This window comes from Piliocolobus tephrosceles, chromosome 16 (assembly GCF_002776525.5).
Source record: "Piliocolobus tephrosceles isolate RC106 chromosome 16, ASM277652v3, whole genome shotgun sequence".
Lineage (NCBI taxonomy): Eukaryota > Metazoa > Chordata > Mammalia > Primates > Cercopithecidae > Piliocolobus > Piliocolobus tephrosceles.
Window position 1 is genome coordinate 8,452,239 of NC_045449.1, and position 23,470 is coordinate 8,475,708.

General features: G+C 43.0%; 1 protein-coding gene across 6 annotated transcripts in view; it reads right to left on the minus strand.

The window, feature by feature from the left end:
• Nucleotides 1-17,097, minus strand: part of MYH10 (myosin heavy chain 10) — a 153,858-nt gene extending 136,761 nt beyond the window's left edge. For 3 of the 6 annotated variants that reach the window (XM_023193226.3, XM_031934325.1, XM_023193221.3), the window contains exons 1-2: nt 16,991-17,062; nt 9,371-9,746 (exon numbers count right to left, since the gene is read on the minus strand). In XM_023193226.3, coding sequence (XP_023048994.1) covers nt 9,371-9,715 — 345 coding nt within the window. In that variant the 5' untranslated portion in view covers nt 9,716-9,746; nt 16,991-17,062. Of the gene's footprint in view, nt 1-9,370; nt 9,747-16,990 lie in introns of those variants that run through there. The other 3 variants (XM_023193222.3, XM_023193227.3, XM_023193225.2) reach the window with 2 other exon arrangements.
• Nucleotides 17,098-23,470: the final 6,373 nt, after the last annotated feature.

A 23,470-nucleotide genomic window follows, 5' to 3' on the forward strand; every position in this document is an offset into this window, starting at 1 on the left:
ATTCCAGCTAAAAAATATTGTCAGATTTGAGACAAAAATCACCACCATAAGCAGTTTATAAGAGACATATTTTAAATGCACAGGCACAGAAAAGCTGAAAGTAAGTTAAGAAAGCAATTAACCACACAAACGCTAATCCAAAAAAAAAAAATAGCTAATGCAAATATCAGACTTTGCAAGAAAACAACAGTCACCTTTGCAAGAAAACAACATCACCAAAAATGACCATTCCACGATCTGACATCAAATTTCTACATCTGTATATACGTGATAATAGCTTCAGCATGTACATAGCAAAAATGGACAGAAGTAAAAAGGACAAGATTTTCACAGTAATTGAAATGACAGATAATAAAGTATCCGTATTTTTCAAGTGCATCATGACCCTTTACCAAACTAATCACATAACAAATCATAAAGCAAGGCTAACAAATATAAAAGCATTGAAATTATTGAAGGCATGTTCTTTGACCAAGGGGGGAATCTATTAGAAATAATAAAATAAACCTGAAGATCCCCTAGATTTAGAAAGTAAACAATTCACTTTTTTTTTTTTTTTGAGATGGATTCTCACTCTGTTGTTCAGGCTGGAGTGCAGTGATGTGATCTCAGCTCACTGCAGCCTCTGCCTTCCTGGTTCAGGCGATTCTCCTTCCTCAGCCTCCTGAGTAGCTGGGATCACAGGCATGTGCCACCATACCTGGCTAATTTTTGAATTTTTAGTAGAGACAGGGTTTCACCATTTTGGCCAGGCTGGTCTCGAACTCTTGGCCTCAAGTGATTCATCCACTTCAGCCTCCCAAAGTGTTAGGATTACAGGCATGAACCACTGTGCCCAGCCTAAGCAATCAACTTCTAAATTACCCACAGAGTCAAAGAAAACATCCTCATTAATTTCAACTGAATGATAATAAAATGCAACATATTAAAACTTGTAGAATACAGCTATAGCAGTACTTAGAATGAAATTTACAGCTTTTAAAGCACATATAGAGAGGACCAACAAAGTCAAAAGTCTATTATTTGCAAAGAATAAAAAAATTGATAAGCCTCTGGTGACACTCATTTTAAAAAAGGGTAATACAAATAAATTATCAGTATCAGGAATAAAAGAAAACATGACTACAAATCCTACAGAAAATAAGCATATTATGAACAACTTATACCAATAAATTTGAACATTTAGATGAAACAGATAAATTCCTAGACAAACATAATTATCAAAACTGACACAAGGCCAGGAGCAGCGGCTCATATCTGTAATCCTAACACTTTGGGAGGTCAAAGTGGGTGAATTGCTTGAGTTCAGGGTTTCAAGACAAGATTGGCCAACATGGTGAAATCCCGTCTATAAAAAATACAGAAATTAGCCGGCTGTGGTCCCAGCTACTCAGGAGGTTAAGGCAGGAAGATCACATGAGCCCAGGATTTCAAGGCTGCATATGAGCTATGATCGCATCACTGCAATTCAGCCTGGGTGACAGAGTGAGACCCTGTCTCAAAAAAAAAAAAAAAAAAAAAACCACATAAATAAAAATCTGAAAAGTTCTGTATCTATTATAGAAAAACTTCCCCACAAAGAAAACACTATCATTACTTTAAAAAGAAATAACATCAATCCTATCCAAACTCTTCCAGAGAACAAAGATGAAACATTTCCCAATTCATTTGATAAAACCAGCATAATCTTGATAGCAAAATATGACAAAGGTATTATAAGAAAGGAAAATTTTAAGTTAATCTCACTGATGAATATAGATGCAAAAATCCTAAACAAAATACCAGCAAACAGAATCTAGGAATCTCACTCTCTCTTTGTGTATATATAAAGAATACTTGGTCCTTGCAAGGTTAATTTACACTCAAAAATATGCATAATTCTCCACAATAACAAAAGAAGAAGAAAAATCACATTATTGTCTCATTAAATAATGAAAAACATTTGACAAATTAACATCCATTATTTTTTTTTTAAATCATCCATTCAAGGTAAAAAAAAATCACCCATTCAGGAATACAAGAAAATCTCCCTTAATCTGATAAAGAATCAGTATTTAAAAAAACACCAATTACAGCAAATATCATTCTTAATGATGAAATGTTGAAAGCTTTCTCTCTGAGATCAGGAATGATACAAGGATGCCTCTGATTATCACTTCTGTTCAAAAACCATTGTACTGAAAATTCTAGACAGTGCAATAAAGCAAGTAAAAGAAATGTGTGTGAACTGGCTGGGCATGGTGGCCCATGCCTATAATCCCAACAGTTTGGGAAGCTGAGGCAGGTGGATTGCTTTTGCCGAGTAGTTCGTGACCAGCCTGGGCAACACGGCAAAACCCTGTCTCTACAAAAACACAAAAATCAGCCAGGCATGGTGGTATGTGCCTGTGATCCCTGCTACTCGGGAGGCTGAGGTGGGAGGATCGCTTGAGCCCAGGAGGTTGAGGGTATATTAAGCCACGAGTATCCCACTGTACTCCAGCCTGGTTGACAGAGCAAAACCTTGTCTCCAAAAAAAAAAAAAAAAGTATAAGATTTAGTAAAAAATAAAACTCATTATTTGTGGACAACATGTGTGCTCATAGAAAATCCGATAGAATTTTTGGCTAAACTGTTATAACCAATAAGTAAACTTAGGTCACTGAAGATAAAGTCAATATACAAAAATTAACTGTAAAAAATACAGTATTTCTACATAATGGTAACAATTATGTACATATTATCTATATACCATATGAATAATAAGGGAAACATTTAAACACCATTTAAATAATATTCAAATAAAATAAAACATCCAAAAATAAATAACAAAAGATGTTCATGGCCTCTACAAAGAAAACTATAAAACAATATTGATAAAGATTTAGAACTAAACAAATGAGTTTACTCAGGAATTAAAGATAAAATATTATAAAGATCTAATTTCTCCCCAAACTGATCTACAGAATCAATAAGATCCCAATCAAAATTTCAACAAGGCTGTGTGCATAAATGAAAAACTGACAAGCAGATTCTAAAATTATATTGAAATGCCAAGAACTTAACAGCCAAAACAATCTTAAAGATAACAAAAAGGACAGGATTTACCACACTAAATACCAAGACACATTATAAAGCTGTAATAATTAACAAAGTGTGATACTAGCTAGAAGATAGGCACATGGATCCAGGAAATACAATAGAGTCAAAAGCATACTTATGAACCCTAACTTATGACTAAGATGCCACTTTGGAGCAGTGGAGAAAAGATTATGTTTTAGTAAACTGGGTCAAATGGCTAGCCATATGGAAAAATAAATGAATCTTGTCCCAACCTCACACCATACACAACATTCAATTCCAGACCGAATTAAGGCTGACCCTAAGGAAAGAATCATCAAATTCCCTTCCCCTCTGGCTTCAAACTGAGTTCAACCAATGGTAGACATCAACAGGAGACTAACGGTGAGAACAGAAGGTCAGGATATTTATTCCCTAGGCTCCCTCCTGACCATGAGCTGACTTTCATGCCTCTAAGGAAGGCAATTCCTGTCAGGTAGCCCTCTCCATACAGGTACCTCTCTGAGTTGAGGCAACAGCTCTTTCCTAAGACTTCTTTAAAGATCAAGATGTTTCAAGGGCTCTCAGCCATCACTATTACTGAGATACTGCACTAGTACTCATTTATTTTTTTAAACCCTACCCACATTATTTGTAAAACCCTTTATTAAACTCTCAAATACCTAGTTTGAGAGCCTTCTGTTTCCTTCTGGGACTCTTAACTAAATCAGACATTATCTAGAAAAGCTGAAGATATGAGTTACAGATATGCATATCCTATCATCCAGGAATTCCACTCCTAGTTACACACCTTACAGAAAGGCATGCTTATTGTGCACTAAGTACATGTATATGGCTGTTCACTGAAGCACTGACCATAATATTACCAAGACAGAAAAAAACAGTGTACAAAACAGTGGAATAGTTAGATAAATTTATTGGGTCAAAAATATTATGATGGAATACTATATTCCAACAAAAATGAATAAACTACTCAAACTTTTAAAATTTCAGGGCCTTTTTGCACTCTTAGAAATTATTAAGGACCCCAAAGACCTTTCATTTCATATAAAATATAAAGTTTTACAAATATCTATTCATTCTAAAACAGTAAATACATTACATGTTAACATAAATAACATTTCTTACGAAAAATAACTTTTCATTTCCAAAACAAAAGTGAGAAGAATGGCACTGTTTTATGTTCTTGCAAAACTTTTATTGTCTAGCTTAATCGAAAACAACTCAATTTTCATGTCTATTTCTGTATTCAGTCTATTGTAATATGTTGTTTTGGATGAAGCACATGAAGAAAAGCAGACTTACAGATATTTAGTTGGAAAAGAGAGGAACAGTTTAACAGTCTTTTCAGATAATCATGGATACTTATCTTTGACACTACTAACACTTAACAAGTGACAATTTCATTTTTTCTTTTTTTTGAGACGGAGTTTCGCTCTTGTTGCCCAGGCTGGAGGGTAATGGCACGATCTCGGCTCACTGCAACCTCTGTCTCCTGGTTGTCCTGCCTTAGCCTCCCAAGTAGCTGGGACAACAGGCGTGTGCCACCATGCCTGGTTAATTTTGTACTTTTAGTAGAGACAGGGTTTCTCCATGTTGGTCAGGCTGGTCTCGAACTCCCAGCCTCTGGTGATCCGCCCGCCTCAGCCTCCCAAAGTGCTGGGATTACAGGCATTAGTCACTGCAACCAGCCAACAAGTGATAACTTCTTAAAAATTAGATGCAAGGTACCATCTGAAACCCTATCAGTGAACTTCTCATATTCCACTGCATCAAAATCTACTGGTTTATCTTGCGTATTGAATAAGTCTTTCTACCCATGCATGATTTCGTGACACCATACACACATCATTAAATTATGAAAGTCTTTCAAATGATGACATTTCACTATATGACATCAAAAAACTTCACTTTCATTATTATCACCATCTATCATATCAGAAAGGTTTTTAAGTATTGACATGCTGTCAAATTCATGGTGGTAGATACAAGTTTCCTAAAATTCTAATTTTGACATAAAAACTCAAATTTTATCATTGGCAACAAATACAGTCAGTTATTTTCTTTGAAGTGACAGGCTCGTTTTGTTCATTTTCAAGAAAATGTCTGCCAAATACCTCTGTGCGAGTAACCACAGTTTATCAGCCACTCTATCAAATGAAAATAGTGTTCTATCTAAAAAGTAGCAAGTTTAGCTTGCAACTCAAATAACTACCCACATGCTAGTCCTCAAGGCAACCATCATACATTGATATGCATCAGAAATGCTTTAGGCATACTTACCATTTCGTCACACTGAATATTAAAAAACTGTATTCCCAAAGGTTGAGATTTAATAAAATCAGTTATTTTTCCTGCTTTGCCAAGAACATTCTTGAGCGATATTGCATTTTTTTAAAAAAGTGCCAGTAAGTGGTAGTGAAGAATAAAATGGTTCTAGTACACTTTGGTCCTATTACACTGCCTTTATTCATGATAAGGTGTCAGGAGTTTTATTTATCATTGCTTTTGCACCATCACTACAAATGTCAACAGTAAAAAGGGCCGATGACATATTCGTATTATTATAAAAATAGTTTTAACCTTGTGTGCTCCCCTGAGAGGGTCTCAGGGAAATCCTAGGGGGTCCAGACCACACTTCGGGAACTACTGAGTTACATCAACGTAAAACAATATGAATAAATCTTAAAAATGTAATCCTAAGCCAACAACAACAAAAGACACAAAAGGCTACACACTAGGAGATTCATTTATATAAAAATTCAAAAACAGGCAAAACTAGGCTGGGCGCGGTGGCTCATGCCTGTAATCCCAGCACTTTGGGAGGCCAAGGCGGGTAGATCACTTGAGGTCAGGAGTTCAAGACCAGCCTGGCCAACATGGTGAAACCCCATCTCTACTAAAAATACAAAAAATTATCTGGGTATGGTGGCTCGAGCCTGTAATCCTAGCTAATAGGGAGGCTGAGGCAGGAGAATCACTTGAACCAGGAGGCAGAGGTTGCAGTGAGCCAAGATCGCACCACTACACTCCAGCCTGGGCGACAGAGCAAGACTATCTCAAAATAAAAACAGAAACAAAAACAGGCAAAACTAAACTGTGTCATTTAGGGATGCATACTTCGTTGATAAAACACAATGGGAGATTTTTCACACACTTAGTAACTGACAAATCAAGCAAAAAGTAGCAAGGCTATGGAAGATATAAACAATACAATTAAAAAGCTTAATCTAATGGCCGTATATAGAACCCTATATTCAACAATAACAGAATACACATTCTTTGCAAACACATACAGACCACGCATAAAAGCTGACAATATACTACACAAAAAAAGTCTCCTATATGAACAACATTCTGTGACTGAGATGTAATTATTTTAAAAATCAATAATAAAAAGATAACTTAAAAATCAACATCTTGAAATTTTACAAATACACTTTTAAATGGTTCAGTAGTTAAAGTAGTCATCGTAGAAATTAGAAAATATTTAGAACTGAAGAATAAATACTATATATAGAAACTTGTGATGTGAGCTAAAACAGTATTAGAGAAGACATGTACAGTTTTTAAACTGTTTTATTAGGAAAGAAGATGAAAATTAATGACCTGAGAAATTGGGGGTCAGAGAGAATAAATCCAAAGAAAAGGTGAGAAAAGAACATAACTAAATCTGTTAGCAACCTAATTTGTTTAAATAAGTTTTTGTTATATCTTATCTATAGAAATATGTCCAAAAAAGGTTCTACCCAAATTATCCTAGTATCTGTATCATTGCACCTCAACTGATCATCTCAACTGGCTGGTTAATTTCAAAGCCCAATACATATTTATCACAATGCTAGCATGGCTCTCCTCAACCCCATCCTCTTGACGAGACAGACTTTAGAGTCAAGTTCTCCAACTAGAACCTTAGGTAAGAACCCTTTCTCCACCCAACAAATTGAAGGTATGATCCTCCCAAACCCCCACCTCTGTATGACCTTGAGTCTTTGAGAAAAACCCAGATTCTGCTGCAGAAGGAGGCTGTGCTTTGAGAAGAAACTCGGAAGTTCACTCAGGTTGTCCGTGAGTTAAGTTGGAAAAAAAAATCCAACAAACTCATAAGAGATAACTGTAAAATCTCTGAATTATGTGAAATGGCTGCAAAACAAAAACAACAAAAACAAAAAAACCTGTCCTTTCTTTCATTCCTTTTCTTGTTTTTTTTTTTTTAAACGGAGTCTTGCTCTGTCGCCCGGGCTGGAGTGCAGTGGCCAGATCTCAGCTCACTGCAAGCTCCGCCTCCCGGGTTCACGCCATTCTCCTGCCTCAGCCTCCCGAGTAGCTGGGACTACAGGCGCCCGCCACCTCGCCCGGCTAGTTTTTTTGTATTTTTTAGTAGAGACGGGGTTTCACCGTGTTAGCCAGGATGGTCTCGATCTCCTGACCTCGTGATCCGCCCATCTCGGCCTCCCAAAGTGCTGGGATTACAGGCTTGAGCGACCGCGCCCGGCCTCATTCCTTTTCTATTTAGCTCCCTTTGCAGCTACCTCCAGCTGCCAGTGTGGGAAATCAAGGTGAAGGCTGGCAGAAAGGCAGCCTGGCTTCTCTTCACACTGCACAGCTTTTGATGGTGACATCACATTTCCATACCTGCACAACTGATTGCAATGGGCTTCACCTGAAACTGATCCACCTCTCAAATCTTACATGTCGACATTACAGTCTGACCACAACCTCCTAAGTTTGCAGTTTTCTCACCCCTTCACTCCATGATCCCTGTTCATCAACATTCTGAAAACCTCCAGGCCTTGATCCATCAGCCCCTCCCAGCCAGACTCCCATTCCTACCGAACCAGGACTCTAAAGACGGCCACTGAATCCCCCTCTCACTGTGGGAGCCATGGAGATCCAAAGCCCCCACACTCACAGACCTGGGGCAATCCCATGGTCTGGCAAAATCACATAGCCAGACAAAACTGCGGTCGCCCTACACGTGGTTATTCAGTCTCAGCTGGACTCTCAATGCCACTCTCCAGTTGCTTTCTTATCCCTGGCTTAGTCTGAAATTGGATAAGGGTTGTTCCTAAGCCTTTCCATTCTCCTCAAGCCACCGTTCCAACCCTGTGGCCTCTTACTCTCCTATCTCATAGAGAAGAAAATAAGGGAGATCTATCAGGCTTGGCTGAAACTACTCTGGCAAAGGTCATGAATGAATCATTCTTTTCTCAGCTTTTCTCATGGCTAGCTGCCTCCCACCAGTCAGACTCCAGCTCAAATGCTACCTTCACAAACAGCCCTTAACAGACCCGCTGGGGAAAGCCATCCTCCTACTTACTCTCTCCATAGCCCTGTTTCATTTCCTCATTGGACACTTCACAAAGGCAGAGACCTGGCCTGTCTTCTTCACTGTACTACCCCCAGCACCTAGAGCACAGGGGGCACTTCAGAAATATTCCTTAAACTAATTCTGTGGGAAAACTACCTCTGATTGACTGAAGTTTGAATTATTCATGACCTTCAGTAGCACACTCCTTGTGTAAAATTCAACAACCCTTTTCCAATTTCAAACCACGACCATCAACTTTTCTCCCTACTTCCCTTCATCGTCAGTTGAAGTCCCATACATGCCACCTCCTTCAAATCACTGCCACCTGTCTACCATTCCCGCAAACCTATTTTGTCATTTTTAGTATCTGGCTTACATTTTTCCTCTCTACATTATCCCTTATGATTTTCAATAACTTCTTCTACATGGTCAGTGACATAGTCAGTGATTTCAACATTCATGTCAGCAGCTAACCACAGGACGACCCCAGCCAGCCTCAATCTTACCCTAATTGTTTCCTCTTAAAAACCTCAGCATTCATCTTTCCTACTTCCCCACATCCAGTGAAGCTGTTCGTGCTGTCCACAGAAATTTCTAAGCTTACAGCCCCTCCACTTTACTCTCTTGGGTATGCACTTGATTTTCTACCGTTTTGCTGTCTGCATCCTATTAATGCAACTCTCTTTACCTTATTAAACCTTCTGGTCTTCCTGTTACATGCTCTCTCCCACCTTATTATGCTCCAGAACACCACTACAAAAGTCTTCAAATGCCATTTTATTATATGTAATTGCAGGCTGTATTATTTAAACTTAATGTGTTAAGATTCAAAGAAAAGCAAGACTTGGGTAAGCAAGCAACAAATCTTGCTTAAATAGAAACAGAAATGTTAAACAGAGAGTTTGGGCATTCCACATTCTCATTTGATTACGACAAGATGTATAATTTACATTAATTCCTAGCTACCACTTCACATGATTATTTGGAAGAAATACTTACATAGATAAGTCCTGAATAGTAGCGATCCTTCAGATTATGTAAAACGGAAGCTTCATTCAAGCATGTCAATTCTGCCATATCCTCCACCTTGGAAAACTTAGGTGGGTTCATCTTCTGAATATCATCTTTGTTGACCATTGCTTTCTTTCCATTCTCTGCCAACTCCACCATAACTTCATCTCCCCGTTCTTCTTTGATACTAGCTGCCTCAAAACCATGGCGTTCTGATGGAATCCACACTAGCTTTTTAGCTGTCCAATCAGCTTGAGTGGCAGGGTTGTAAATGACAGCCCTGTCCACAAAGAGATACCTCTCTGGATCTTCGAGCCCAGTTCTCTGCGCCATTGTAAGTGGAAGGATCCAAGAGCAATCGCCTCTAAGAGAAGAGGAGGAGCGCAAAATTAGATGTTTAAGAAACACAAAAGAATGTACACGTTTTTCTTTCCTACGAAACTTAAAACCTTAGATTAAGCATTAACTCTGTGTTAAGCGGCTGGGGTATACCTCTTCACAGCCATACTAACCGAGTGTCCAAGGTTAATTTCAGGGGTGACCACAAATTATGGCTCTGGTTGTCTGATGAACCGGTTTGCCCTCAGTTACTGAGGGCTGAAAAAAAAAAAAAAAAAAAAAAGAAAAGGCAAAGTTACAGGTTGACCTTTTTTTTTTTTCTTTATCTCCTCTTTCACCCTCACCACAAATTAAACAGGGAGTTAAAAAGGGAAAAAAAAGAAAACAAAGATGGGTAATAAAAGGTTCATGAAGTGGTACTGGCATTAATATGACCACAAGGAAATAGCTACAAAAACACATGATTGTCAGAGGAGTAAAGAATCTAAAGAATCTAAAACATGCCTCCCATTCTACCCTCAGATAACAGACTTGAAGTTCTTCTCATGAATAACCCAAATCAGTCTCCCTATAGCTTTTCTATGGCCCCATGAGGTCTTAATGTGATCAACAGAGGCTACAAAACACAAGCATAACTTGGCTTCACACAGCAGCCTTTCGAATATGTCATGGTAGCTGTTCACGCCTCCATTCCCACCCTGCAGCTCCTCCACCCCTCATTCACCAAGACTCCTTCCCCTGCCCGATCTCTTGCCTAAACAGACTCCAACATGCTTGTCTTCCCTCTCAAGTGTGTGGCCCAGAAGCAAACATCATAGCCCGGATACGGTCTGACCAGTGCAGAAGAAAAAGGAAACATCAACAATCTTGGCCACATCGAGGAAAGTACTGGTTCTGTGACATTTACAATTAATGTATCTCAAGACCTAGTTGGTTTATTTAGCACCCATTTACTATTGGCTCACAAAGAGCTAGCAGAGAAAGCTCCATCACTTTGTGGCTAAGTTACGTCCCCTCCTCTACTTCTGCATTAGCTTTTTGGACCAAATGACAGGATTTTATATCCATCATCATCATCCTGCTGATGTGACTCATCATGATTGCCTGACAGGATCTTTTTGGGATTTGATACCAACTTAAACATTTTTGCTGCTACTTCGAATTCCAAGTAATTATAAATTTCATAGGCATAGTTTCCATGACTTCACTCAAACCAACAGAAGAAGCCAACTGAGTACCTACTCTTGCTCTGTCCAATCCCCACTTCTCCCCTCCCTTCACTCCACTCTCCTAGCCAAAAATGCTAGGGGTTCTCTGTAGGCAAAAGGAAATCATAAAGTAGTCTAAGGTTGTTAAGAGGTTCTTGAGTCCATCAGCTAATCTCAAGTTCAACGAAATCCCTGAAATGGTATAAAAATATTATGCACTTAGTGTGTGCGTATATGTGCCATAACTTTCTCTAGATTCTAAAGGGCTTTATTTGTATCCTGAAAGACTAATCACTGATAGTGGTTACACATTCTAGCCCTTTAACCCCTAATAATAATTTACTAGAACCAGCTGGATGCAGTGGCTTATACCTGCAATCCCAGCACTTTGGAAGGCCAAGATGGGTGGATCACCTGAGATCAGGAGTTGGAGACCAGCCTGGCCAACATGGTGAAACCCCATCTCCACTAAAAATACCAAAAAATTAGCCAGGCATGGTGGTGGGTGCCTGTAATCCCAGTCACTCAGGAGGCTGAGGCAGGAGAATTGCTTGAACCTGGGAGGCGGAGGTTGCAGTGAGCCGAGATCCTCCCACTGTACTCCAGGCTGGGTGACAGAGCGAGACTCCATCTCGAAAACAAACAAACAAAAATAAATTTAAAAAAATAATTTATTAGAACCAAATAGCTAAGATTCTTCAGAAAGTATTTGTTGCAATGTAATGGATTACAAACACTCACCCTCTATAGTAGCGGCTGTCAAATTCTGGCATGCATTTGCGGCACCTAGAGGGTTTATTAAAATACAGATTGCCGGGCTGTATCCCAGAGTACCTGATTCAGTAGGTAGAGGGTAGAACCTGAGAACTTTTTTTTTTTTTTTTTTTTGAGGCGGAGTTTCACCCTGTTACCCAGGCTGGAGTGCAGTGGGTGCCATCTCAGCTCACTGCAACCTCTGCCTCCAGGGTTCAAGTGATTCTCCTGCCTCAGCCTCTCAAGTGGCTGGGATTACAGGCACCTGCCACCATGACCGGCTAATTATTGTATTTTTAGTAGAAACGGGGTTTCACCATGTTAGCCAGGCTGGTCTTGAACTCCTTACCTCAGGTGATCCACCCGCCTGGGCCTCCCAAAGTGCTGGAATTACAAGCGTGAGCCACCGCGCCCAGCCTGAGCCTTAGAATTTGTATTTCTAACAAGTTCCCAGATGCTGCTGCCATTGCTGGTCCCAGGACACATTTGACAACCACTGCTCCAAAGTTCTGTGGTTGCTATGGTGCGCCACTGCTACCAGCAGATACGTCAGAGTAGAAAAAGAGGTTGAAAACCAATTCTAGACTAATTCATAACAATTTATATAACACGTTGATGTCTTAAAGGTTATAGACTTGGATAAAACAAAAATCGTAAAATAAGATGAAACGAAAAAAATCACAAAACGTGATTAATGTTATTAAAATTTCTATACAAATAAAATTGCTAATACATTTTACACCTAAACTTGCATTAGTCTTCTAAGGCATCCTCTTGGGAGAGGGCAATACAGAAAACATTCATGGGTACACGTACATTCTGCATAATAGTTTTAAAAGCCCATTACCTCTAGGGACTGGTCTAATAACATTAACAAGAAGTCTTCTCTTTCCAACTTAAACATTGCACACTGGTAAGAAGAAAGGAGCCCAGGCGGGGTGGCTCACGCCTGTAATCCCAGCACTTTGGGAGGGCAAGGCAGGTAGATCGCTTGAGTCCAGGTGTTCAAGACCAGCCTGGGAAACATGGCAAAACCCCATCTCTACAAAAAATACAATAAATTAGCTGGGCTTGGTGGCACAAGCCTGTAGTCCCAGTTCTTCGGCAGGGTGAGGCAGGAAGATCTCTTGAGCCCAGGAGGCAGAAGTTGTAGTGAGCCAAGATCACACCACTGCACTCCAGCTTGGGCAACAGAATGAGACTCTGTCTCAAAATAATTATAATAATAATAATAATAAGTAAAATAAAAAATTTTAGAAAAGAAGAAAGGAGGCATGGCTTCAAGGTGGGAAACATCATAGGTAAATTTGAAGACAAATAATAGGATACACACTCCACCTTTCAGAAGGATAGAATCTATTAAAAGAAAATATACAACAAAATATAATATACATAGCAAAATATAATAAGTTTCTCTTACTATTCTTATCAGGTGTAAACTGCATATCCTACAGAGGACTTAGGAAACTGTCTTGCTGTCAGTAGACATGCACACACTTCTTAAATTTTACATTGGACACGTAATTAGATGCTTAAATTTAGCAGGTGACTATAAATTAGAATAATTTAACAAATAACCTCTAGAACAGGTCTAGAAACAGTAGATTATATATCTTAAAATTATTTTATCAAATTGGGACATCTTAAATTTATCAGCACTTTTTCTAGATGGGGAAATGCTTATAATTTAGTATTTTTTAAAAACCCGATAGAACACAAAAGTGTAATTACACAGCATGCTCCCAATTTTGTGGGGAAGACTACATACACACGTGTATTTTTTGGTTTTTTTTAATGGAAAAAATATTCACTGGGTCTTTACTGGGTAGTAGGATTACCAATTACTTTCACTTTTTCAGACACTTTTACAACTAAACACTATGAGGATAGTTGTCTGTTCCATGCTGTATCTTGAGCATTTTGTCTAGTCCCCGGTATATAACAGGGGCTCTGTATTTACTGATCAATACTTACTTGAATGGTCCTAACCCTTAAAGTGAAATTCAACTTCTCCACAACCAAAAAGCTATTATTCCTTCAACTTCTGACCCAAATGCCATCCTTTCAGAAGTTCTTTTCAGGTCAATGTGGCAATTTAATCCTTTTCCTTCTCCTAACATTTTGTACTGTTCTCCTGACTTTCTTCTTAACCTACCCTGCGCTGCACCAGAGGGCTTTGAAGGGGGAAAGTACTCATATTATTGTTTGACTGACAGAGTTCATGAGACCATTGAAGATATTTTGTTCGCTTTAATTCTTCACTTGTGATTGTCAAATACATTTAGTTAACTCCATTGTACATTTGGTATCCAATCTGGATAATACTGGTGTTTAATAGTGTACCACTCACCGGTGCTTTGCTTTGCAGAAAGGACAACACTATGATTTTTAAAACAGCAGATACCATTGTCATATATCACTAATTACAGCCAGACACTATTCTAAGCAGTTTACATATATCAACTCTTAATCCTCACAACAGCCCTATGAGGTAGGCACTATTAATATCTCCATTTTACAGATGAAGAATCTGAGGTATAGAGAAAGCCAATAACCAGCCCAAGGGCACACAGCTAACAAGCAGCAGAGCTGGGATTAAACTCAGAGTTCAGCTCCAGACTACACGCTACAATGATGGAAGGTGACATGGAGGATTTTGAAGGGTGTGTAGTATACAATGCTACATACTACCTTTCTACTAAATAAAAACCCAATCAATTATGGCTTAAAAAGTATAGGCCTGGCCAACAAATCATCTGGCAAAGGTTTTATATTTTACAGAAAAAGATACCCATAACTGAGGGGAAACAAGGATAAACAGGAGTCTTTTCGTTAGCAGACATAAAGATGGTCTGAGGGTTATTGGTGTCATTTGAAATTGCTGCCTAATTATAATTAAATCATTTATCTGTGTATGAATTAGCCCCCTACAGAGCCGAAGTTCCCATCCCTTTCAGTGGTTTGACACACACACCCTGGGGCTCCACCCCCAGGTCATTTTTCACTTCCAATGAAATGCCACCCAGCAAACTTATCAACCCCCTCGCAGCACTTACTATAAGTGTGGACAGAGGCAAACAATTCAATTTTATGAACGGCCTGCATATAGAAAGGCAAACAAGAAGGATGGATAAATTATCCATGACTATCCATGACAGAGCATCCATCTATAACAGATGAGCTAAAACAGAACTGTCCCAATTTGTGTATTGCTACCATTGAGGTCACTTACATGACAGGGCGGGACAAGTCTGCTAATTTATCAAAATCCTTAACCCAGTGATCACAAACACAAACCGAACGCAAAAGGCCACTATTGCTACTTATGGCCTGCCCCATCTGCCAATTAATATCTCTATACTGTGTTAAATATTTCCAAAACTAGGATCCAACACCAGGAACTTTAATTCCTTATATGTGATAACAAAGTACATAAACCGCTGAAGCACACAGTCTTCCACCCTACAACGTGCCCTTCAAGATTTCCTCCATCTCACCTTCCATCCCAGCTGCCTTCGTTGTAATGATTTCCCTACGGAGCCCAAATGAAAAGCCAGGCTCTCAGGGGTCACATCCTTCTGCTGCCAAAGCTCGTGCTATATCGCACAATTACACCATATACTTTCTCCAGATAAGGACGTGGAAGAACTGAATTTAAGATGCAGAAGTAAGGAGATGCATAAAATGGCCACTTTTCCAGAACCCGAGACAGACAGGGCATACTTAAACATCAAAAGCAAGGGACTCAAAGAATAATTAATAAAGCCAGATTGATGGAGATAAAACAATAAATAGATTATAAAGTTTTCCAGAGTGAGATACTATCAAGAATAATTAAACCTGACTCAAAGAATCCTCAGTTTCAACGTTAAAAAACAAAATCTCAGCAAAGCCAAAGTATTATGTTTGGTATTACATTATTCAGCGAAAACAGCCGTCTTTGTTTCATCTGCAGTCTGCATCTACCCCGCCTGCTTTCCCCTACCCCACCCCAGCCCACCCCACCCCCTTCCATCCACCGCAGTGATCTTGAAGGGAGCTGCAGAGGCCCTAAAGAAACAGAGATAACGGCTGTAGGCAGAGGCCACGTTATCCAAACCTCACCAGCCCGGGTCTGACCCGCCGAGTCGCCAACCTCCTTCCTAAGGCCCTAGTTCCAAACAGGCCTGGCTGGGGGCCTCCCGCTTCCCAGGGCCGCATCCGCCCACCACAGGCCCACAAAAGCCCCCGCAAATGGCAGGACTCCGCAGCTTCAACTTCCCTCCGACCCAATTCCAGTCCGATTTTATGGGATCAGGGAGTGACCCCCAACTGCAGAAGGCAATGAAGAGACTGCGGCGAGCCATTCCCAGCTCGCTTACACAATAAAGGGATCCCGAGGCGAGTGCTGACCCTCCCCCCCGGCCGTCCTGCTGCAGCGCGCCCCGGCACATTTCCCGCCTCGCCCCCCCACCAAACCGCCTGGGCCTCGCCGGGCGTCCGCCCCCGGCCTAGGCGCTCCATGGAGGGCGCGGCAGGACGTCCCCCTGCCGCGCTCCTTCCCCGGCGCCGGTGGAGTCCGACCCTCCCCACGCCCGCGGCCGGCTCCGGAGCCCCTCACCCGCCGCGCGCTCCCCCGGCCTTGCAGAGTCTCTGCCCTCCTGTCCCTCCACCCACAGGTCGGGCGCGCGCCGCCCGCCTTCCAAGCCTTTGGTGAACCCCTCCAGCGCTCCGGGGGACCCGGTCCGGCCAGGCCTAACCGCCCCCAGCAACTCAGGCAGGGGCCCTTCCTGTCCAGCGCCCCCCTCACCCGACCGCCGGGACTGCGCTTTCCAGCCCCGCTAGAATCCCCTTCCCTCCTGGGAGGCAGACACTGGCTCGCGGGGCACGCCGATACCTCCGCTGGGACACTGGCCCCTCGACCAAGCGTCCCCAGGGATCCCACACACCGAAAACCTGGTCCTCAAGTCCCCAGCCCCAGATCTCCATCCCCAGCCCCCCAGGGGTCGCCCTCTTGCACACCTAGGCCCTGATCCCCGCAGGGGTTTCACAAGGACCTCATTCCCTGCCCGTTTGGGAGTCTATCCATCTCCACCCACTGGGGTCCCACTGCCCCCAGCCCAGGAGCCTGTTCAAACTAACCTAAGGTCCCCGCAGCACGAACCCTACAGCTCAGAAGCCCCTCTGTCTTCCCCAGTTCCCGCTTCGGTCCCCCGTTCCTGCCCTCCAGTGCTGCCCGGGCCCCTCAGCCCAGGATCCATTCCTCTCTCCACAAACTGTCCCCCTGCCCTGGGCTGTGCACTCGGACCCAGGCAGCCGCACCTCTCACCTTCAGCCGAAGATGGTGGCGCGGGCGCACGTCCCCAGCCGCTACCACAGATCCAGCGCCTCAGTCCCAAACCCACCGCCGCCTCCGCCGGGCTCCTTTAGCACTGCCGCTCCGGACTGCCCCACCCACTCCCACCCTCATTGGGCCAGCTCCACGCCCATCACCGCCGCCCCCAGACCCACTGGTTGGTTTGCGCGCCCATCTCCAAGGGAAGACGTTAGCAACCCGAACGAAGCTACCTTCCCGAGTCCGGCTCCCTCCACCCACCTGGAATGATGCTCATTGGCTCCCGCTCCCAGCCCAGACCACCGAAGCCCCAATCTCATAGGCTGTCTCTTACGCCCGTCATAGGCTCCGGGAGGTGCGGCTGGAGCAGTGGCACGCGATTGGCTGGCTCGTGCGTAGATGGACAGCTGAGGCTGGCTGGGCGCCCGGCGATCCCGCGAGGCGGCGGGTGCGGACCCCGGTGTGGCCCGCGCGCTGCGCTGACACCGGCTGTGGGGCCGCGGGGCAGGTGGGCCGCGGCAGGAGGCTGCCGCTCTGACTGCGGACTCCTCGTCCTAGCGTCTGGCAGCCGCCGCTGCCGCAGCACATTCGAGCGCCCGGTCGCCCCCTCTGCTTGCGGCAGCCGGCCTGTACCGCAGCGGGACGGGGTTCCACCGCGGAGTCGCGGTCCCTCAGCGCTGCCTGCAGGGGCGGGGCGGAGCGCGGTCCGGAGGCCTGACGTCACCCCCGGGGCTGCGCGGGGTGGGGGCCGCGGCGCTGCGACTCACCTGCAGTGGGGGAGGGAACGCGGGGGAGGGCGCCGCACCGCCCATGCGCACAGGCTTTGCCTGGGCACCGGCTGCGCTCCACGCTGCGGCCACTGTCCCGACCTCGGCCCCAAGCGGACTCTGCCGGGATGGGCTGAGGGCCGGGCCCAGGACACGATCCTCCAAAGTCGCAGTTTTGGTGTTAGCGGGGCGAGAGGCTCTCCTGCCTAGCCTTCAGGCAAGGCTGAGATTCCAGAAGAATGAGAAGAGAACCGACCTTGGAGAGAAAACTTGGAAGAAACTTTATTCACCTCATTCATTCACTCGTTCATTCGCTCTTTCATTCATTCATCAGAGCTCCCTACGTGAGAGGGGCTGTGAGAGGTTCTTAGGAATCTAAGGCTGGATTCCTGCAGCACTGTCATGTCCCCTAGGGCCTGTGGAAACGTTGGAGACTGAAACACAGTGGCCCCAAAATAAGGAAAGGAAACTGGAAAAATCAAAGTAAATAAAATTTAATGAAATGTCTGGAGAATCTAGGCATCTGCAACATAACTCTTGCATAATTATATATAAATATAATAAAGTCTAAATCACATGAACAAAATGAATTATTCATACAAAAGCTGAAAGTCAAGATCATAAAAATTTACAGCAAGATGCAGTTATTAATCAGTTATTAATGTAGGCTATGGGTGCATTTTCATACGTGTGATAATGATGTGTTTGCCTAAGCCTAGGAAACGTCTAGTCTGGCAAAAAGTGAATTAAGCAAAAAACAAAACGAGGCAGGAAGTGCTGAGGAAGGGTTGGTGGAATTCAGAAGAGGCTCGAAGGCAGCTGAGTGCAGAGTCCTTCCTGGGGAAGTCCGACCCAGGCTCTATTTTGTCCTTTGTCCTGCTGCATCTGGTCCCCCACCCCCACCTGCCTGCTGGGGTACTACCCGGTGTCCAGGTGTCTTGTGACTTGGCTCCATGCAGAGGTCTGTCCTTCTAAGGCAGTCTGCACGTGTTAGTGCAAGTTAACTTTCCAAAATATATGAATGATATTCCACTAATGAATTTTGAAATGTGTTTAGGGAAGACCAAAAACTCCCTCTCTAAGGCCTGAGTCTCCACTTTGTCAGCCACCAAAGTCATTTCTCTGCAATGTTCTATGCTTAGTGCATCCACTCGTGAATAACCCTGTAAGCCACGGAGTCCGTGGTTTCTCATAATTTAAAAACTTTTGTGCATATATATTATATATTATATTATATATATATATTGAGACGGAGTCTCGCTCTATTGCCAGGCTGGAGTGAAGTGGCACGTTCTCGGCTCACTGCAACCTTCAATTCCCGGGTTCAAGTGATTCTCCTGCCTCAGCTTCCCTAGTAGCTGGGACTACAGGCGCGCACCACCACGCCCAGCTAATTTTTATATTTTTAGTAGAGACAGAATTTCACCTTGTTAGTCAGGATGTTGGCCTCGATCTCTTGACCTCGTGATCTGCCCACCTTGGCCCCTGAAAGTGCTGGGATTACAGGCGTGAGCCACTGCTCCCGGCCAACTTTCGTATAATTTTAACACAAACTCAGTGGACCATCAGAAGAGGAGGGCAGGAAGTTCACCAGAATGAAACACCATGAAGACATTAGTCTTGATGAGAAATTAATAATAAAGAGAATATCCCCAAATGTGTCTCTCCCCCGGTGGCTCTTTGGCACTTGGGCCCTGCATTTCCAACTGCGTGGATGAGAGGGGGACTGCAAAAGCTGTAGGTACCAAATCTATTTTCTTCTATCTCCCTTTCCCACCGCTCAAACTCTGTCTTCCCAGCTTCTCTTTGTGAATGAAACCGCTCTTGAAATCCCTTTGATTCTTTCCTTTCTTTTTCTCCCAACACCTAGCGCCACTATATATCTATCATCCATCCCAGGCAGCCTCCTCTGACTCCAGTTCCACCCATGTAGCTTCCTCCCAGAATTTGGTGCCATCTTGATGAAGAAAGCACAGGATTTAGAAGCAGATAGACCTGGCTTTGAATCCAACTTTGCCTTTCACAAATCGCTTAACCTCATCTCTAAAAAGGGGATATAAATATATACCTAAAAGACTCATTCATGAAGATGTAACAATGATTTCCTGTAAACAAAATGTGGCATTATAAATAGTTTGAAAATTGTCCCTTTTTCTAGTGTACGTGTTTATTACAGAAGACTGAGGAACCTTTCTCCTCTCTCTATAGTAATTTTTGCTGTCGGTCTAGGTTGCTTTTATCTCCAAAAGAAAAAGTTCACAGACCATTGTTTCGCAGGCTATAGGTCAGAAGTCCACATTTGTTCCCTCAGGGCAGTTCCAGCCCCTGAACTTGTTTTGTTCCATCTGTACAGGACTGATATACAGCATTAAAAAAAAAATTGAATGAATTCCAACCTTTAAAAATCTATCCCACATCATTAGGCATTAGGGAAATGCAAATCAAAACTACATTGAAGGGCCAGCGCGCTTGTGCCTGTAATCCCAGCATTTTGGGAGGCTGAGGTGGGTGGATCACTTGAGGTCAGGAGTTCGTGGGAGGCTGAGGTGGGTGGATCACTTGAGGTCAGGAGTTCGTGGGAGGCTGAGGTCGGTGGATCACTTGAGGTCAGGAGTTCGAGACCAGCCGGACCAACATGGTGAAACCTCGTCTCTACTGAAAATACAAAAAATAGCCGGGTGTCGTGCTGGGCACCTGCAACTCCAGCTACTCGGGAGACTGAGGCAGGAGAATCACTTGAACCCAGGAGGTGGAGGCTGCAGTAAACTAAGATTGCGCCACTGCACTCCAGCCTGGGTGACAGAGGGAGACCCTGACTCAAAAACAAACAAACAACAACAACAAAAAACACAATGAGATCCCACTTCACATATACTAGAATAACTATAATAGAAAAGATGGACAATAACAAATGTAGGTGAGCATGTAGAGAAACAGGAACCTTAGGCCACTGCTGGCAGGAATGGAAAATGGTTCAGCCACTTTGTAAAATAGTTTGGCGGTTTCTTAAAAAGTTAAATGTATTCTGTGTTTTTGACCACAATTTTTTGTAAAAGTTAAACATAGGGCGGGGTGCAGTGGTTTACGCCTGTAATCCAAGCACTTTGGGGGGTCGAGGCGGGTGGATCACCTGAGGTCAGGAGTTTGAGACCAGCCTGGACAACATAGTGAAACCCGGTCTAAAAAAATAAAAAAATAAAAAATAAAAATGCTCTAGAGACAGAAAATAGAATATTTGCCTGTAGTGAGGACTGGGGCTGGGGAGGAGGGTCAGCACGGTGAATGTACAGGAGAGATCTGATTGAGTTGATGAACTGATTTATGGTGATGGTTGGAGAACTTGGTAAAATTATTTAAAAAATTATTATACACTGCAAATGATATGAGTATGCAAAATATACCGTAATAAGGTAATTTCTGAAAAATAAAGAAAAAAAGAGCTATCACATGAACATCCAGATTTCCAGCTTCCCTTGAAAAATTGGACGGTATGGAAATTCAAGCAACAATTTGTCGATGCCTTGGCTGCTGCTCATTTTTAGACAAGGTATGTGCTTCCCAGGGTGCCTCAGTCACTGCCACTCCCTGCTGTTTGTTTTGTTGTTGTTGTTGTTTTGTTTTTTGTTTGTTTGTTTTTTGAGATGGAGTCTCGCTCTGTCGCCCAGGCTGGAGTGCAGTGACGCTTTCTTGGCTCGCTGCAACCTCCACCTCCCGGGTTCAAGCGATTCTCATGCCTCAGCCTCCCAAGTAGCTGGGGTTACAGGCGTGTGCCAACACACCTGGCTAGTTTTTGTATTTTTAGTGGAGACAGGGTTTCACCATGTTGGCCAGGCTGGTCTTAAACTCCTGAGCTCAGGTGATCCACCTGCCTCGGCCTCCCAAAGTTCTAGGATTATAGGCGCGAGCCACCGTGCCCAACCCCTGTTATCTCTTAAAGCTGACCTACTATGCTCATTAACATTATTTGCCCCATCCTTCTAGCTATTTATTTGAGTTTTCAGTCTCTGCCATGCCTGTTGGAAGGCTTCCTGTGAGATCATCCCAGAGAAATAAGAAGGGTGGTGTTTCTGAGTTGAAGAATTTTTCCTTTGACTGTGGTAAAGCCATGGGAGGTTTGGGGTGTCTAGAAGTGTAAACAGGGATACCCTTTGAATACGACTCCTGGAAGCAGTAGAACCTCAGGGCATGAACTACCGTGATGGTCATCTCACAGCCCACCCAGGGCAGTCACACCAGGCCACTGAGAAAGATCAGTGCTCAACTGTGATATCTTGAACAGGAGTGATGGTAAAAACAGAGGCTTCAATGAGTTGAGAAGAAATGAAACTTCCAGAATTTTCTTGAGGTACTTAAGCTCTGGAGTGGTGAAAAAACTCAGGAGAAGAGCTTCCTGAAAATTACTAATGTAACATTTCTCATCAACATGTAGGATTTGGCTAAGTCAGATTTAATTTGGTTTAGAAAAATGAAGGCATGCATTATTCTAAGTGAAGTAACTCAGGAATGGAAAGCCAAATACTGCATGTTCTCACTTATAAGTGGGAGCTAAGCTATGAGGATGCATAGACACACAGAGTGATGTAGTGGACTTCTGGGATGGTGGGGGCAGGATGGGAGGAGGGTGAGGGAGAAAGGACTACATATTGAGTATAGTGTACACTGCTCGGGTGACAGGTGCACTAAAATCTTGGAATTCACCACTAAGGAACTCATTTATGTAAGCAAAAACCACCTGTACCTCAAAACCCATTGAAAAAAAAAAATAAGCCAGGCGCAGTGGCTCACACCTGTAATCCCAGCACTTTAGGAGGCTGAGGCAGGTGGCTCACCTGAGGTCAGGAGTTCTAGACCAGCCTGGCCAACATGGCGAAAGCCTGTCTCTACTAAAAATACAAAAAAATTAGCCAAGTGTGGTGGCGCGTGCCCATAATCCCAGATACTCATTGGGCTGAGACAGAAGAATCGTTTGAACCCAGAGAGGGAGCTTGCAGTGAGCCATGATTGTGCCACTACACTCCAGCCTGGGCGACAGAGCAGGACTTCGTCTCAAAAATAAATAAATAAATAAATAAATAAATAAATAAATAAATAAATAAATAAAATGAAAAGGAAAATGAAGGCACAATAATCCTATCCCCCTAGCATCTTAGTCAAGCCATACCTGTGACAAATAGTTGTTGAGTATCTTTTGTATCTATGGGCTGGGCTAGGTACTAAGGAAATACTTATAATAACATAGACATGGTCCTTTCCTCAAAGAGCATAAAGTCTAGCAGGAAAAGTAAACAAATAGGCAGATAACTGTAGTCGAGCAAAGGTTCTAAATCTGGAGTGCCCAGAAACCCAGAGGGTTTTAGGAGTTCTATAAAATCTCTGAAATTGCATGCAAAATTTATCATGTGTTCTTTTTTCTGGAGAGAAGATCTAGCTTTTAACAGGTTTTCATAGATGCCTCTCATCCAAAAAGGTTGCAAGAATACAATATGGTATTGCCAGTGCTACATTATGGAAAACACCGCAAGATCCAAGGTCAAGTTAAGAGGGCCCTTAACTCTGAATGGTGGGGGTTCCAGAAAGTCTTCTTAGAGAAAGTAATATTAAAAATATTATCTGGGCCAGGCGCAGTGGCTTATGCCTGTAACCCTGGCACTTTGGGAGGCCGAGGTGGGCGGATCACAAGATCAAGAGATCGAGACCATTCTGGCCA